We start from the raw sequence: 18,184 nt of genomic DNA on the forward strand, positions 1-18,184 counted from the left end.
CCGGACTGTCTGTCCAGGACAGTGGATTCATTGTTATTGGCTAGTGAGAGATAAGTCGGTGTAGATGCTATACACTTACCAATTGATTCACTCACTCTGGATGGGAGCCGGTGCCGGGAAGCGAACCCAGTACCTACCAGCCTTAAGTTGTTTTAACTAAAATAATTGTCTGCCAATGCATTGACATCTTCGAACTCGACTAGAGTGTGTCACAGTTAACAAGCAGTTAAATTAATGGAAAACACTATTACATCGCTGTCATGCACTGGGAATTAATTAATCTAAACACATTTCATAATTCTGACATTTTGGGAAAACGTTTTAAAAGTTCATATATAATTTGCCCATAAACGTTTTATAAGGCCATACATAATAGTAGCCATACGGTGGGCAATTTACACTTTTCCTGGTGACATTTTGAAGATTGTTAATATAATCATCGCAACAAATAATTCCCCATGACGAATGATACATAATGACTTTTAATCCATTAAATTACCATCAGAACATTACAATTATGTTTATTAGTCCATCAAAGGCATAGTATTGACAAAATTATAGCTTAAATAGACCGCAAACTAGAAATTCGAAACATTTGCTAAGCTGCAAAGATAGATACTCTCGTTTGGTCAAAGATATATCGACAGAGACAAGGTAAGTCATTTCTGGCTTTTACGATTAAACCGTTATTGCCAACAGGCACGGAAGCAGATCAAGTACACAGATTATAATAGAAACTTTCATACGCCAGTTTCTTAAGAATTGAACGTGAAATGTTTTGAGTTTCATGCTAGTATGAAACGCAAAACCGCTTTACACACTGTATGAATGGCGTAGCGCGTTATAATTCCAAACACATAACCATGTCATTAATGTAAAGCTCTTTAAAATAAAAAGTGAACTCTATTTTCCAACTATTTACTATTTTATTAACAGGAAATTCATACTCAACATTAGCGGAATCCCTATGGTGGTTCTGCTTTTTCCGTCAATAGCCGAATGAGAGAATGACAATGTTACAATCATTAATACAATTCATATTAATTTTTTGCATTAAATGTCAATACCAACTAGAAACATTTTGAATTCACCAGTAACATATAACGTAAGTAATTTTAATAACTTTTAACCTGTAATAAAAATGTCTGAAGCGACCTATTTTGTATGGTATAATTTATATGTGAAGCGGTTGGTGTATGAATATTTAACTACGAACTGTACATGATATGCCTAGTTTCAAAACCCGACTCGTTTAAAGATTGGATCGCAGTGGCGCGCAAACTTAGAAACTATGTGTTGTGTACGTCATACTACAATGCCGTTGAATGCGCGTTACTGCTAATGGTTGGCATGAACTGACTGAATTTTGTTTTTGAAATCGCTTTTGTAAAATACCAAATTCCATTGGAATTATACACTTTTTTTGGATCGGCAAAATAGATTTTTAGCTGTGGGATTTTGAATTCACTATAAACATATAACGTAAGTAATTTCAATAACTTTTAACCTTTAATAAAAATGTCTGAAGCGACCTATTTTGTATGGTATAATTTATATGTGAAGATTTTTAGAAGTTTGACAGCAGACGATTACTGTTTGATGTCTAAAAATAGAATCTCAAGGAAATTCCTCGGGGATTCCTTTGTTGACATAATTCATAAAGTAGTTCCGGCTATATAGCCAAAAATAGTGCTAAACTGAGATTCATGGTGCTATGAATGCCAGTTTTTATCATCACGTGTTACGAATTTGACCAATCCAAGGGTTTATAATAAAGGGATTTTTAGAGATTGGAATTATATAAAGGGCGATCGACTCGGAATACGTCACTAGCCGGCCTCGATGGTGTCGTGGTTAAGTCATCGACATAAGGCTGGTAGGTGCAGGGTTCGCAGCCCGGTACCGGCTCCCACCCAGAGCGAGTTTTCACGACTCAATGGGTAGGTGTAAGACCACTACATCCTCTTCTCTCCCACTAACCACTAACAACTAACCCACTGACCTGGATAGACAGCACAGATAGCTGAGGTGTGTATGCCCAGGACAGCGTACTTGAACATTAATTGGATATAAGCACGAAAATTAAGAATGAAAGAAAGAATACGTGACTTGAAATATACGATGTATGTACATGCCTGCCGTTATGCAAATATTTTAAACAACTGAGGTTAGTTAACCAAACAGCAACAACCGAACACGAAAAAAAACCTTTCCCTTATAAAAATAAGAAAGAAAAAGCAACACAACACCCCACCCACCCAACAACATCAAACAAACACGACTAATAAATAACAAAAATGCTCACCACCACCATCGACATTATCGTTATGGCGATGGCTCATGCCTGTGAGACGGAGCCACAACGTGAAACTTTCCTATTATTGTTATACTAGTCCTTTTCCCCTATGTGGTGCAAGGATGGGAAAACATCCGTGTGTGTGTGTGGTGGTGGTGGTGGGGGGGGGGGGGGTACACGAGAATAGCGAATGTAGCACACAATAACCAGTATCGTGTAAACATTTTGAAATAAGTTCTGTAAACATTGCTCTTTGCTATAATTATACATTTTCTTTTTCTATGCTATACAGATGTTGTTTTTGCTTGATATTCAATCTGTAGTGTTAATAGTTTATGTTGTTTTAGGTACAATTTGATCATGGTTTTATAGTCTGGAGAAAATTCACGACAGCTCAATAATGTGTTTTCATGACAAACTGTATGGACTTTCATTTGTTCGTATACTTAATTTTCCCACTAACCTGTAAGAGAGATCACAGTGTACTAACATGTGCACAATGTGATGATCTATTGTCAGTGATACGAGGATTAGCGCGATTGGTCAACATGTTTGGGTTCGCACAATTCACTGTGACATAACGACCGGCCTCGGTGGCGTGGTAAGTACTGGGTTCGAATCCCAGTCGAGGCATGGGATTTTTAATCCAGATACCGACTCCAAACTCTGAGTGAGTGCTCCGCAAGGCTCAATGGGTAGGTGTAAACCACTTGCACCGACCAATGATCCATAACTGGTTCAACAAAGGCCATGGTTTGTGCTATCCTGCCTGTGGGAAGTGCAAATAAAAGATCCCTTGCTACCTGTCATAAAAGAGTAGCCTATGTGGCGACAGCGGGTTTCCTCTAAAAAAAACCCACAGTGTCAGAATGACCATATGTTTGACATCCAATAGCCGATGATAAGATAAAAAATCAATGTGCTCTAGTGGTGTCGTTAAATAAAACAAAACTTCTTCTTCTTCTGTGATATAACCTTTCTGCAAGTTGTAAACTATCAATACTCTTGAAAGAAAGCGTTTTAGTACCGACAAGGTAATTGGTTTGTAAGCGTCAAATCATCCAATAGTATTGTACGTTACACCGATGCAGACTATTTATCACAGAAAATATGGTAAAATAGTTTCCCATATTTTCTGTGGGGTAATAATAAATGGATTCAAACATCCAGTCATTTAGTACCATCTATATCTGACGCCTCATTTAGTACCATCTATATCTGACGCCTCATTTAGTACCATCTCTGACGCCTCACAACCGGTTTCCCTTCATGCTTGAGTGGCATTAAACATCCACTCATTTAGTACCATCTATATCTGACGCCTCATTTAGTACCATCTATATCTGACGCCTCATTTAGTACCATCTATATCTGACGCCTCACAACCGGTTTCCCTTCGTGCTGGAGTGGCATTAAACATCCACTCATTTAGTACCATCTATATCTGACGCCTGGTTTCCCTTCGTGCTGGAGTGGCATTAAACATCCACTCATTTAGTACCATCTATATCTGACGCCTGGTTTCCCTTCGTGCTGGAGTGGCATTAAACATCCACTCATTTAGTACCATCTATATCTAACGCCTCACAACCGGTTTCTCTTCGTGCTGGGCATTAAACATCATCCAATTATTCCTAATGTTCGGACATAATACATATACTAAGACAGTTTCTAAATTTGGTGCAAATAAGATGGCGGCCACTTTTAAAAATGGCAGCCTGTCCATTAATACAATTGTATATCTTTAGAACTACAAGACTTAGAAAGGTAATCTTGGTGTCAAAACTGATGTTTATGGATTAAATAAGTTCATCAAAACAGTTTGTTATACTGTTAGATAATTAGTTGTCAAACAGTTAAATGGCTGACGAAAATGGGGGACTTTTTGGCATGAAAATCCAATAATTTGTGTTGGAAAGACACTTTTTATGTTAAATATTAAATTTTAATGGTTGATAAGTTTAGTTGACATGTTGTGAAGACTACTAAAACAAAATGTAACCTAAAATTGTAACTGTTCATCTAAAATGATAAATCAAGATGACATATATAAGCTATACCATTGATCAATTCATTGATCATTGAGTCAGCATTGTTGTCATTATATAGCTATTAGCACTCACAAGTTACCACAACTACAACACCAAACCAATTAATAATGAATTAATTAATTAATTAATAATGAATGAATGAATTGTTGACAAATTCACAGTGTTATACATACTACCGTCTTCATACTGGTTATCATCTGGTACACTGGCGGCTTCATCTCATTGTCATCTTCACATACATCATAATCATCTGGTTCATTTATTGCCTCATGTTCTGCATGGTTATCCATTGTCAAAGCATGATCACTGACATTTTGAAGCACAAGAAATGGGCCGTCACTTTCGTATCAGGTTGTTCAGCAATTCTGGGTAACATTAAATCTGGTTCATTAGCTTGGGTACCACATATCAATAAAACGTTTGTCTTTTCAAAACCACTCTTGGCAGCATTTCCAAACTCACGTTTGCCAATATTCTAGTAAGCCATTTTAAAAATGGACTGAACAGTATGTTTGTTTCAGAAAATGGAATCATTATACATTTCATTTGTCAGTGAACTATATTGAAAATTTTGTGAAAATGCAACTTTACCACGGAATCACCATTTGCAAGCATACTTTTCTTACTGGCAATATAATATTGAAGATTGTTCAGCGAAGCACAATATGCATTTTCATATTGGGAACCAACATTTGATGTCCGATAACGTTTCTTCCTAAAACAATATTCCTTGTGTTCCCAAGTTTGCAATCAATTGCAACTGGTAAACTTTCTGCATCATTAAATAGAACATTACTGTATTGCTTATTCCTTAGCTGGTCCTATATAGCATGCGTTGATGTAAACCAGTTAAGACTGGCATATATTGTTTCCATATCATAATAATATTAGGCAAATCCCGCATATGTCTATACAAAGTACATTGTCAAATGTCTAGGTATCAGCCTGAGCGGCACGAAGATGCTGTGTCTCAGTGTTGACCAGGACAAGACAAGTAAATATGATAAAATATGGCAGTTGTGAAGTCAAAATATTCAAACACAAATTAGGCTGACATCAGAATTGTGCTACATGCAAAATGTACTTGAGGAAGGTGAACACAACACATTATAATAAACAGTGATGTTCTTGTATTGCTTCTGTATTATCGTAATACGAGTATATATATATATGTGTGTATATATATGTAGAGGATTCGCCACGAGTGTTTTTTTAATATGGAAAATATCAACCGAGTCTATGTTATTCGGTATTTGTCGAGGCTCAGCTTGTAATATTCAGTTTCTTTTTCAGCATGTTGTTTTCACTGTTTTTCTTTCAGCATGTGATTTTCACTGTTTCTTTTTCAGCATGTTGTTTTCACTGTTTTTCTTTCAGCATGTGATTTTCACTGTTTCTCTTATATATAATTTGCACTAGTTCTTTGTGTCTCTGTCAGAATGTACTTTTCACAGTTTTCTTTATACATGTATGTCATTTTCACTGTTTCTCTTTTATGTAGTTTTCACTGTTTCTCTTATATGTTATTTTCGCTGTCTTGTAGGCCTATGTGATTTTCACTGTTTTTCTTATAAATGGTTTTCACTGTTTCTCTTATATGTGATTTTCACTGTTTCTATTTTCCAGCATGATGTACAAGAGGACGACGGTGCTAGTGGCGCTCGTGCTCCTGGTGGTGTGTGTGCAGCATTCGAGCCAGAACTCGGTCCGGTGTCGCGCCGCGTGCTGGGATACATTCTACCTGTGCAAGGAGAACAGCGGCTGCGGCTCGCGCACCCCAGGCTCCTCCATGAGCGACCTCAAAACCAACCGCCAGTGCCAGGAGGAGTGTCGGACCGCGCGGCAGACCTGCTCCGATGATTGTATGAACTAAGCTTGAGTCTACAAAACACCAGACCCACCAACAGCAGATTTAACGAACATTTTTAACTATTGGGCACTGATTGCGTTTAACACACTAGAAACGAGGCACAAGTTTTAAATAAACAATTCTCTAATTGAGAAGATTTCTACCCACCAAGCATTTGTTACTTTTAAGAAGCCAGGAACAAGGCACACGCTTTAAATGTACAATTCACTAATTAGACATGCTAATATTAGAATACGACGTGTTCACAATATCTCCTAACTTTTAGACGCCAAAAAAGACGCACATTTATGCACACATTCAACTAATTTGTGCACACAATCGTTTCTAACGTTTTCTACTCACACGATGTTGTCAGCTGTAACTTGATTTATAATAAAGCTTTTTTTCATTAATTGTTTTAAAAAAATAATGCTTCTTTTAAATTGTTTTATCGGTGTATTTTGTTGTTGAACTATTTGCCCAAAATTAGCTTGAAATACACACAAGCTCACATATACGCAACACACACATGCGCGATAACATCTTACGCAACACACACATGCGCGGTCACATCTTACGCAACACACACACGCTCACACATTCATGCTCTCTGTCACACACACACACACACACACACACACACACACACACACACACACACACCAATACATACATCGATACCTACCTACCTACATACCTACCTACATACATACATACATACATAAATTAATTCGATACATTTATCAAAAATACTTCCTTTAAGTTTTGGAACGGGATTTATCTCAGTCGGCTGAGTGCTCGCTTGAGGTGCTTAAATTGCAAGATCGAACCGCCTCGGTAGATCACTTCAGCTGATTGGATTTTTTCCTCATTCCAACTAGTACACCACAACTGGTCAAAGACCGTGGTATGTGTTATTCTCTCTGTAGGATAGTGCACGTAAAAGATCCCTTGCTACTAATGGAAAAATGTAGCGGGTTCTCTCTAAGACTGTATGTCAGAATGACCAAATGTTTGACATCCAATAGCCGATTATTAATAAATCAATGTGCTCTAGTGGTGTCGTTAAACAAAACAGACTTTCTTCTTTTTGTATGTACCACAGAGACAGGTACTAAGTTGTTGCTGTGAGAACATCGCAAACACGTACACCTGATGACAGGAGATGAAGAGTAAAGTCCATAACACACCACAGTTGCTGCCATTTCAGTTATCTAAAGATGACGCCATACGATACGATTTCCTCGTATGAGAACAGTCACGAGACAAACCGATGAAATGATGATGTTTGTTTTGACAATCGGTTATTCTCGTGGCTGTTCGCGTACGAGGCACTCGTATGGTGTGGCGGCGTCTTTAGTATGACCCGATCCACGAGTACACAAAACCCGCCAGGTAATCATTCCCCATTTGAGGTCACACACTCGGAAAAAACACGCATAATGGCACCCGTGACGTGGGTAAAACATGGTGTACGTAGTCATACACCTCCCCATTGATTGGGTTGGACCCGGTATTTTAATGACCTCACCATTGCCTCTGATAGTACACGACCGCAGTTCTTACAGCCTAAAGTCGGGTCCCTTAAAAAGGAGTTTGTTATATTTAAAGACACCACTAGAGCACATTGATTTATTAATCATTGGCTATTGAATGTCAAACATTTGTTAGTTTCGATACAGTCCTAGAGAGGAAACCCGCTACATTTTTATATTAGTAGCAAGGGATCTTTTATATGCACCATTCAAGAGACAAAATAGCACATACCACGAACTTTGATATACCAGTCGTGGTGCACTGGATGGAACGAAAAATACGTCCCGCCTCGGGTGCCTTAACATTAATATCTAAACAACCGCGGCTGGCGTGAAACATCTCGGTGCTTTACGACTGGTCATAGCAGATGATATTAGTCACAACCTGGCCACAGCTCACACAGACTGGGAAACATAACTGCGCAAGTAGTCTTCTGTTTGAGACTGACTGTCATTATTTCATGTCAGGCAGCTTTAAAATGGCAACTACGAGTATTAGACTGCTGAAAGGGGAGATCATGCAGACTGCTGAAAGGGGAGATCATGCAGACTGCTGAAAGGGGAGATCATGCAGACTGCTGAAAGGGGAGAGCATGCAGACTGCTGAAAGGGGAGATCATGCAGACTGCAAACACGTGTAGCTTCTTCACATTGGACCGGCCTCAGTGGCAGCCATCGGACTACGGGGTGTATACTACCAACTCAAATCCCATAGACGACAATAGTAACATATGTGGCTAAAACTCCTACCTGCAGCGTATCAATCGACATAAACGCCACGGATATAAATACTACCACCCCTCACACTTCAAGTGAATCAGAAACAATTGGTGGTCAAGATGTTCGTTTCTGAGATAATGGGTAGCGTCTATGACTACCCTAGTTCCGCACAAAATTCGAGTACTTTTTTTTTTTACAGATACCCCATACATGTTTCAAGCACAAGGCTACTTGACACAGTGGTACTAGATGAAATAAAATAGCATTTTATTTACCCAGATGAAACTATTATTTGTTATTACCGGCCTCGGTGGCGTCGTGGTAGGCCATCGGTCTACAGGCTGGTAGGTACTGGGTTCGGATTCCAGTCGAGGCATGGGATTTTTAATCCTGATACCGACTCCAAACCCTGAGTGAGTGCTCCGCAAGGCTCAATGGGTAGGTGTAAACCACTTGCACCGACCAGTGATCCATAACTGGTTCAACAAAGACCATGGTTTGTGCTATCCTGCCTGTGGGAAGCGCAAATAAAAGATCCTTGCTGCTAATCGGAAGAGTAGCCCATATAGTGGCGACAGCGGGTTTCCTCTCAAAATCTGTGTGGTCCTTAACCATATGTCTGACGCCATATAACCGTAAATAAAATGTGTTGAGTGCGTCGTTAAATAAAACATTTCTTTCTTTCTATTATTTTTTACAACCAACACACTCACATTTATAACCAATCACAGGACTATCAAAAGTTGGATGCACCTCGAAATTTGACCAAGCCGGAAGTTATTTGGTTTAGTACTACCTACAGGCTGATAGGTACAGGGTTGCAGCTCGGTACCGGCTCCAACCCAGAGCGAGTTCTTAAGGGCTCAATGGGTAGGTGTAAGGCCACAAAAACCCTCTCCTTCTCACTCACTAACAACTAACAACCCACTGTCCTGGACAGACAGCCCAGATAGCTGAGGTGTGTGTCCAGGACAGCATGCTTGAACCTTAATTGGATATAAGCACGAAAATAAATTGAAATGAAATGAAATGTTCACATTAAAGACAGTTTTGTGGTAATTCTGACCCATGAAAAAGTAGTGGGTTTTTTGGTTGTACTCCGGCCAGGTTTAGTGAGTGTGTTTGTTTAAACCAATATTCTGGGAGAAAGAAATGAAAATTTTTCCCCAGAATTAAACGAAAATGCTCGAATCTGGATAACATTAAAAAAACTAATTCATATCAGCAGTACTGCCAAACAGCTATATACGCTGGCAAATGAATAACTACGCATTTTTACACGGATTACAACTAATATTGTGGGTAGAATTATGGAAATACATGGTAAAAAGGTTTCAGGCCAGCTCTTTTTTCCCGAATATCTGTATCGTTTGTCCCCGAATTTTAGGATTTGCAACAGCATTATGGGGCAGTCAGTTTCCTCCCCTCCCCGCCCCCTGTCTCGTACACATAGGTAACTAATTGTGGTCTGTGGTCAACTGTGCCCGGAACAGATTCCTGTTGTAACCAGTCGGTGACATGGAGGGTCAGATTCCTGTTGTAGCCAATCAGTGACATGGAGGGTCAGATTCCTGTTGTAGCCAGTCATGGAGGGTCAGATTCCTGTTGTAGCCAGTCAGTGACATGGAGGGTCAGATTCCTGTTGTAGCTAGTCATGGAGGGTAACATTCCTATTGTAGCCAGTCAGTGACATGGAGGGTCAGATTCCTGTTGTAGCCAGTCATGGAGGGTCAGATTCCTGTTGTAGCCAGTCAGTGACATGGAGGGTCAGATTCCTGTTGTAGCCAGTCATGGAGGGTCAGATTCCTGTTGTAGCCAGTCAGTGACATGGAGGGTCAGATTCCTGTTGTAGCCAGTCATGGAGGGTCACATTCATGTTGTAGCCAGTCAGTGACATGGAGGGTCAGATTCCTGTTGTAGCCAGTCATGGAGGGTCAGATTCCTGTTGTAGCCAGTCATGGAGGGTCAGATTCCTGTTGTAGCCAGTCAGTGACATGGAGGGTCAGATTCCTGTTGTAGCCAGTCATGGAGGGTCACATTCATGTTGTAGCCAGTCATGGAGGGTCAGATTCCTGTTGTAGCCAGTCAGTGATATGGAGGGTCAGATTCCTGTTGTAGCCAGTCAGTGATATGGAGGGTCAGATTCCTGTTGTAGCCAGTCAGTGACATGGAGGGTCAGATTCCTGTTGTAGCCAGTCAGTGACATGGAGGGTCAGATTCCTGTTGTAGCCAGTCAGTGACATGGAGGGTCAGATTCCTGTTGTAGCCAGTCAGTGATATGGAGGGTCAGATTCCTGTTGTAGCCAGTCAGTGATATGGAGGGTCAGATTCCTGTTGTAGCCAGTCATGGAGGGTCAGATTCCTGTTGTAGCCAGTCAGTGATATGGAGGGTCAGATTCCTGTTGTAGCCAGTCAGTGACATGGAGGGTCAGATTCCTGTTGTAGCCAGTCAGTGACATGGAGGGTCAGATTCCTGTTGTAGCCAGTCAGTGATATGGAGGGTCAGATTCCTGTTGTAGCCAGTCAGTGATATGGAGGGTCAGATTCCTGTTGTAGCCAGTCAGTGATATGGAGGGTCAGATTCCTGTTGTAGCCAGTCATGGAGGGTCAGATTCCTGTTGTAGCCAGTCAGTGATATGGAGGGTCAGATTCCTGTTGTAGCCAGTCAGTGACATGGAGGGTCAGATTCCTGTTGTAGCCAGTCAGTGATATGGAGGGTCAGATCCAGAAAATCCATTTAGGGGGCCCCAGTGACAATTGACCGAAGGCCACAAACGTTCCCGAGGGGATACCGTGGATTCTCCAACGTATAAAATGAAAGAAAAAAACCCTGTCGTACAATGTAGAGGGGGTGGGGGGCGGCGGCTTAGATCCGCCGCTGACATGTACTGTGTACTTGAAAGGCTCGAACATATTTACAGGTATCAGGCAGCAAAAAGCTCGCCAAATATTTTCTGATAATCAGTCTCACAGCTTTCGCAGCTTTGGCTTTCCACGTTATTTGTAACAATATTCCAGATATACACTGAATTTCTCGTTTTCAGGAGTCCTAATATAAATCTTAAACTTTTCTGTATGTTTGTTTCAAGTTTTCTGCATTGCTGTTGAAAACAAAGTCACACTAATAAGCCTAATAAATTGGCTGATTCAAAACCCATTTTCAGGAACTGCTTCTTAGTTTTAAACAGTTTGCTTGCAAGTTAAAATTAGAGAAGGAAAGTGATGGATTGAGTTCTAATAAAGTACGTCATTTTGGTCTGTTTTATATTGTTGGAATCGTGACTGATTTAACCTTTCGGTTATGCCATGATAGCAGGAACATCAAACTGCCATAATTGTATAAAACAGGGTTGATACTTGTGTAGTGGTGTAGTGGTCAAGCCATCGGATATAAGGCTGGTAGGTAGTTGGTTCGAATCCCGGTACCGGCCTCCACCTAGAGCGAGTTTACATCCCCACTGGGTAGGTGTAAGACCACTCTGTCAGTAACCGCTAACAGCTAACCCTTTGTCCTAGACTGACTGTCCTGATAGCTGAGGTGAATGCCCAGGACAACCTTAATTGGCAATCTGATTAAAATTAGCTCCACTGGTTAATAACTATTACCTGTGGATCTAACAGCATCCCTTGGAGCTCATGTCCAGCTGACCTTTCATTCGACCAATCAAAACCATACTTGCAGAATCATGACAGTGATTTGAAAAAGAATTTGAAAACATTTGGAATTATGCCGATGGTATACGAAATGCCAGAAACTAATTTCAATATAACATTTTAATGTTGAACGTTTGTTTCAAGACGGAACATCCCCGTTATATTATAGCCATAATATGTATTTATTCTAGTATATAATGCAGAGTTTATTACTACACTCCCCCATGTTTGTTAAATGTTGAAATAGGCCAACGTGTTCGCCTATTGCTTGAGCGACAATCTAATACAATTTGGAGCGGCTATATGAACCACAGCCGTAATAGCAGCCGTAATTGTTTCGATTATTATTTAATCCCATTGCTACAGAAATGAATGAATGTTCGGTTATACAGTGTCAAAATAACTAATTATGTTAAACACCAGTAATTTAAACTCAAACTTTCTTTTCATACAGTCTAAAAAACAATAACACAAATAATAATAATATGGTGATATATTTAGGACGCACACATTTTTCTCTTACTTTTAAAGATATTGAACTTCGACTTATATCTCGAAATCTGCACTTGTTTTGTCGAGTGCTTAACTTATTATCTTGAAATGTCGGCATATTATCTTAAGAGCACATTACTTATCTCAGTCACTCGACTTATTATCTTAAGTGCTCGACTTATTATCTCAAGCGATCGACTTATTATCTTGAGTATTTGATTTATCATGTGTGCTCAGCTTATTATATTAAACTCTTGACTTAATATCTCGAGTGTTCGATTTATTATCTCAAGTGATTGACTTATTATCTCCAGTGCTCAACGTACTACCATGAGTGCTCGACTTATTATCTCGAGTTTTCGATTTATTATCTTGTTGCGTGACTTATTATCTGAGTCTCGACTTAAAATATCGAGTGCTCGACCTTTTTGGCAGATTGCTCGAATTATTATCTCGACTCATTATTTCAGTCTCTCGACTTATTATCTTCAGCACTCGACTTATTATCTCCAGCACTTCTCTTATTATCTCCATCACTCGACTTATTATCTCCAGCACTTCTCTTATTATCTCCAGCACTTTTCTTATTATCTCCAGCACTCGACTTATTATCTCCAGCACTTCTCTTATTATCTCCAGCACTTTTCTTATTATCTTCAGCACTCGACTTATTATCTCCAGCACTTCTCTTATTATCTTTAGCACTCGACTTATTATCTCCAGCACTTCTCTTATTATCTTCAGCACTCGACTTATTATCTCCAGCACTTCTCTTATTATCTCCAGCACTTCTCTTATTATCTTCAGCACTCGACTTATTATCTCCAGCACTTCTCTTATTATCTTTAGCACTCGACTTATTATCTCCAGCACTTCTCTTATTATCTTCAGCACTCGACTTATTATCTCCAGCACTTTTCTTATTATCTTCAGCACTCGACTTATTATCTCCAGCACTTTTCTTATTATCTTCAGCACTCGACTTATTATCTCCAGCACTTCTCTTATTATCTCCAGCACTTTTCTTATTATCTTCAGCACTCGACTTATTATCTCCAGCACTTCTCTTATTATCTTTAGCACTCGACTTATTATCTCCAGCACTTCTCTTATTATCTTCAGCACTTCTCTTATTATCTTCAGCACTCGACTTATTATCTCCAGCACTTTTCTTATTATCTTCAGCACTCGACTTATTATCTCCAGCACTTCTCTTATTATCTTTAGCACTCGACTTATTATCTCCAGCACTTCTCTTATTATCTTCAGCACTCGACTTATTATCTCCAGCACTTCTCTTATTATCTTTAGCACTCGACTTATTATCTCCAGCACTTTTCTTATTATCTCCAGCACTTTTCTTATTATCTCCAGCACTTCTCTTATTATCTTTAGCACTCGACTTATTATCTCCAGCACTTTTCTTATTATCTTTAACACTCGACTTATTATCTCCAGCACTTCTCTTATTATCTTCAGCACTCGACTTATTATCTTGCGTTCTCACACTGCATCAGTACTGTACAGCCAAAAAGAGAATTGCAAAACAAAAAAACATACTTGATGATAAGAGTTAATATGTTGAGCTCTCGAAATAATAAATCAATCGCTAAAGATAATTTTTCCACTAGCAGCAAGGGATCTTTTATATTCACTTTGATGGGCCTTTGCTATACCAGTCATGGGGCACTAGTTAGGACGAGTAAAACATTCATAAAATGGTCCACTGAGGAGATTCGTTCCTGTAACCAAAGAACCAGAGGTGAGAACTCTACCGACAGCTAGATCACACTCTCTTGAGATAATAAGTCGAGATCAAGATAATAAGTCGAGATCAAGATAATAAGTCGAGTGTTCGAGATCCTTAAACTAAGAAAAATATAAGTTTTGGTCCTAAATATACCAACGTAGTTACTGATAGTCCGTAAAAAAAAAGCACAAAAAAAGCTCACAAAAAAACAAAACAACAACAAACAAACAAAAAATAAATTAAAAATAAATTAAATAAACGTCTTTGTATCTCACTAGACCGATCTCGCCAATGCATTAAAACATGTTTTATTTTATAAAATAAATAATTTGTAATGTAAAATTGAAGATTGATTTAGTTCTTTAAAATGATACATTAAATACCTATAGTTATATATGTATATTATATAATATATTGCAGTTGAGCAGTCGCCTAACCCATATTGATATGGTTCTCGGTAGGTGACCGCATACATAGTCTCGCCCGATATCTTTACAATTTGTATGCTCCCAAATAACATTATAAAAGGTTAAGTGTGATTAGTCGATATTTAAATTATTATTTACAGACGAATTGTCACCTGGACACGGAAGTCCACGCAATGCTATCAGATCTACTGGTAGACCAGTAGTGCTAATTTCATTCAGACTGCTTAATTAGATATAAGCACGAAAATAACCGTGAATGACATGAATGAAATGCATCATAACGGAACACCAGCTCATTTAAAGTGCCGCATGTGTGCAGAGGGCTTTCAGAGTTGAGGGTCTGTGAACACAGAGTGGTGATGTGTCACACTTTACGTGATGAAGTCATGGTGTGGACAAGAATGATGTGTCATGTTTGTATGTTCGGCTATGTAACATTAATTATATTGGCTTGACAAATGCGGTGTGCTTGGCAGACTGCTATCCGGGTCTTGCTCTGTTATGATACCTTGTTTGTAACCGGGAGGCCGAGAGATAACACACACTAAAGAATGAGAGATGGAATCTATGAAACACATGCGTTTCTTTTGTTTAACGACACCACTAGAGCACATTGATTTATTAATCAGCGGCTACTGGATGTCAAACATTCGATAATTCCGACTCGTAGTCATCAGAGGAAACCCGCTACATTATTCTACAAGTGACTTTTATATACACTTTCCCACACAGGAAAGCACTACCTGTTATGATGCCACCAGGTTTTTGTTTTTTTAATTCTTTATTGTTCTTTTTTATTGGCAAAGGTACAGTTTATAAAACATAAATTACAAAATATTAGAAAAAAAGAACAATACACTACACACACAGCACGTAACTAAATTCAAACAGTAATTGAAAAAAAAGTTAAAAAAGTATGTACAGCTGATGTTTCAGGGAGGTATAACATGTAATTGAACACATGGGCTATTTCACAGCAGATCTCCCATTTACACGACTTCTATATTATATATATATAATATATATATATATATATATATATATATATATATATATATATATATATATATATATATATATATATATATATATATATTATAGATGCATTAAAAACCAGTTGATTAAATCAACCTTAATAAAAAAAGAAAACGGAGAAGAAGAATATTTATTCAAATAGGCACCATTTTTCAATATGCCACCAGTTGTGATGCACTGGTTGGAACGAGAGAATCCCAATCAGTTGAATGGATGCAGTAAGGTGGTAGAAGAAGAGCTAGAATCGGTGAAACACAGGTGTTTTAATCCAACATATATATAGTTACGGATAGTGACCAGTTCCAGGACACAACGGGTAAGTTGGATAAGTTTGAAATGAAAGGGATTTTGAATTGTAAAAATTGTAACCCCAAACTGTGATGTTTGGAACGATTTCGAGACAAAAGAAAAAAGATACAAAGACCCCCACCCCCACCCCCCCCCAAAAAAAAAAAAAAAAAACAACAACAAATTAATTAATTAATAAATAGAAAAAAAACAAAATCAATCCACCTATAACCCCCAAAACAAACAATCCCCAAAACGCGACAAATATTGAATATTATATTGTTTGCTCAGTCAAAGAATACAGGTGATGGAGCAATTTAATACTAAAGTAAAGTTATCGGAGAAATCAACAACAATAACAACTCGAATGTTTATATTTTAGACATGCGCATAGTGAAGTATGCCCAGTTACGCGCCCACCGTACTTTATTTTATAGTCGTGCGAATCAATAATAATACTTGGATAGAGCGCTAAACCTTGCACTATAGCCACAACTGGTCTTAGATTAAATTAGTACGTAGGGTTTGGATTGGCTAAATTAGTTTCTTAATCCCTTAATTCATACGCATCAAAAGTTCTGTCTTAGGTGATATATTGTTAATGTCATTGTCTATTTTCTGGCAGCCATCTTAAATATTTAAAAATGTTCAAGGATTCCAGTTGTACACCCCTTACATTTTAAAGTGGTGCCATGTAACGCCGCATATAGCGCGCGCCGCATATAGCACAACTGAGAGCGTTATGCGTACGCATATAGCACACACCAAGATATAGCTGTATGCGGCGAAAAGGCATGGCCATACCGCTTAAAGAGTAAATGAAGATTCTTGATCCAACCGTTCTTACATGTCAGTTATTGGTCAGAAAGCGCATAACATCTCAGGGTCACTGTGACCTTGACCTTCGGCCTAGCGATATCAAAATTGATAGGGTTCATCTACTGGTCATGGCCAATCTTCATATCAAGTTTGAGAATTTTCCGCCAAAATGTACATCAAAAGGACTACTCGTATTTTTCGAAACAGATCAAACAACTTGAAGTCGACAAAACATCAAAAGTATGCTGTACCATGCATTAAGGCATAAACAAGAGGACCACGAGTGTCTTATATCGTTCACCTGAGTAACGCTGCTAAAGCAGGTCAATTATTAACAAAAATATTTACTAAAGGCATATAGGGAAAACCAGGCCCCGCCCACTGTTTTTTGACGAATTGTGTCACCCAAGAATTATTTCTGTGAAATTATTTTGAAATCTGACCAGCGGTTGATCTTTTTTTTCAAATCGGTTGCCATGACAACCAGAGTTCTGCATGGATTTTAATTATTTCAGCTATTTTGGCAGAGGGCCTTTAGATGATTATTTGTGCCAAATTATTTTGAATTTTAACAATTAGTTTCAAAGGAGAAGATTTTTCAAGTTTCTTATATATAATATATAAGAAAAACTGCCCCTCCCCCCTTCCGGGGGGCTCTTTTTTTGAGGTACCGATTTTATTTTAGCTATTTTGGTAGATAGTCACCTGATGATAATTTTGGCCAAATTATTTCAAATTCTGACCACAGGTTTTAGAGAAGATTTTTAAAGAGGTTCCTTTTTGGTTACCATGGCAACCAGAGTTCTGCATGGATCCACTTCATTTTAGCTATTTTGGTATGATCCAAGGATCATAATGAACAAATGGCAACTTCTAAATGAATTATAATATCTGCAATGATTATAAAATATGTATGCATGGAAACACGTTTGGTCATTCATTTCCTAAAAACGTGTATGGTATGGGTATAAAATATGGTAGGTAGGGTTAGTGGAAACAAAAAGTCATTCCAGACGCCAATATGTCCTGTTTCCAACCAGTTTGTGTAACGAAAGATCATTAAACAAGTGTTAATTAAGACAGAAGAAATCGCACCAGATTCAGTATTATTATTACCAGTGTTGTTGTTACCACTACTGCTACTTTAACTGCTGCTGTTACTGATCACGTGTTTGTTACTGCTGCTGCTATTAGTACTTCTGTTGCACCTGGTCATTCCATCGCTACTACAACTGCTGCAGCTGAGCACTGCTGTTACTACTACTAC

The 18,184-nt window shown here is 38.6% G+C and overlaps 1 protein-coding gene and 1 long non-coding RNA gene across 2 annotated transcripts; one reads left to right on the top strand and one right to left on the bottom strand.

The window, feature by feature from the left end:
• Window positions 1–508: 508 nt before the first annotated feature.
• On the top strand, window positions 509–6,609 carry LOC121374384. The gene is made up of 2 exons (XR_005958231.1): window positions 509–654; window positions 5,974–6,609. It is a non-coding gene; the product is annotated as an uncharacterized LOC121374384 (long non-coding RNA).
• A 6,454-nt stretch (window positions 6,610–13,063) lies between these two features.
• Window positions 13,064–17,740, bottom strand: LOC121378314 (autotransporter adhesin BpaC-like). Its single transcript, XM_041506464.1, has 2 exons — window positions 17,706–17,740; window positions 13,064–14,105 (listed from the first exon to the last, which is right to left on the bottom strand). The coding sequence occupies exons 1-2, from the start codon at window positions 17,738–17,740 to the stop codon at window positions 13,064–13,066; spliced, it is 1,077 nt and encodes a 358-aa protein (XP_041362398.1).
• Window positions 17,741–18,184: the final 444 nt, after the last annotated feature.

Source organism: Gigantopelta aegis, chromosome 1, assembly GCF_016097555.1.
Source record: "Gigantopelta aegis isolate Gae_Host chromosome 1, Gae_host_genome, whole genome shotgun sequence".
NCBI classification, from domain to species: domain Eukaryota; kingdom Metazoa; phylum Mollusca; class Gastropoda; order Neomphalida; family Peltospiridae; genus Gigantopelta; species Gigantopelta aegis.

What these genes read in the sequence shown, in the direction of transcription:
- LOC121378314 (XM_041506464.1), bottom strand. Translation starts at nt 17,740, where the DNA reads ATGAAGTGGATCCATGCAGAACTCTGGTTGCCATG. An exon ending in GCAGAACTCTGGTTGCCATG is followed by an intron (nt 14,106 to 17,705) that starts GTAACCAAAAAG and finishes GTACTGATGCAG; the next exon opens with TGTGAGAACGCAAGATAATA.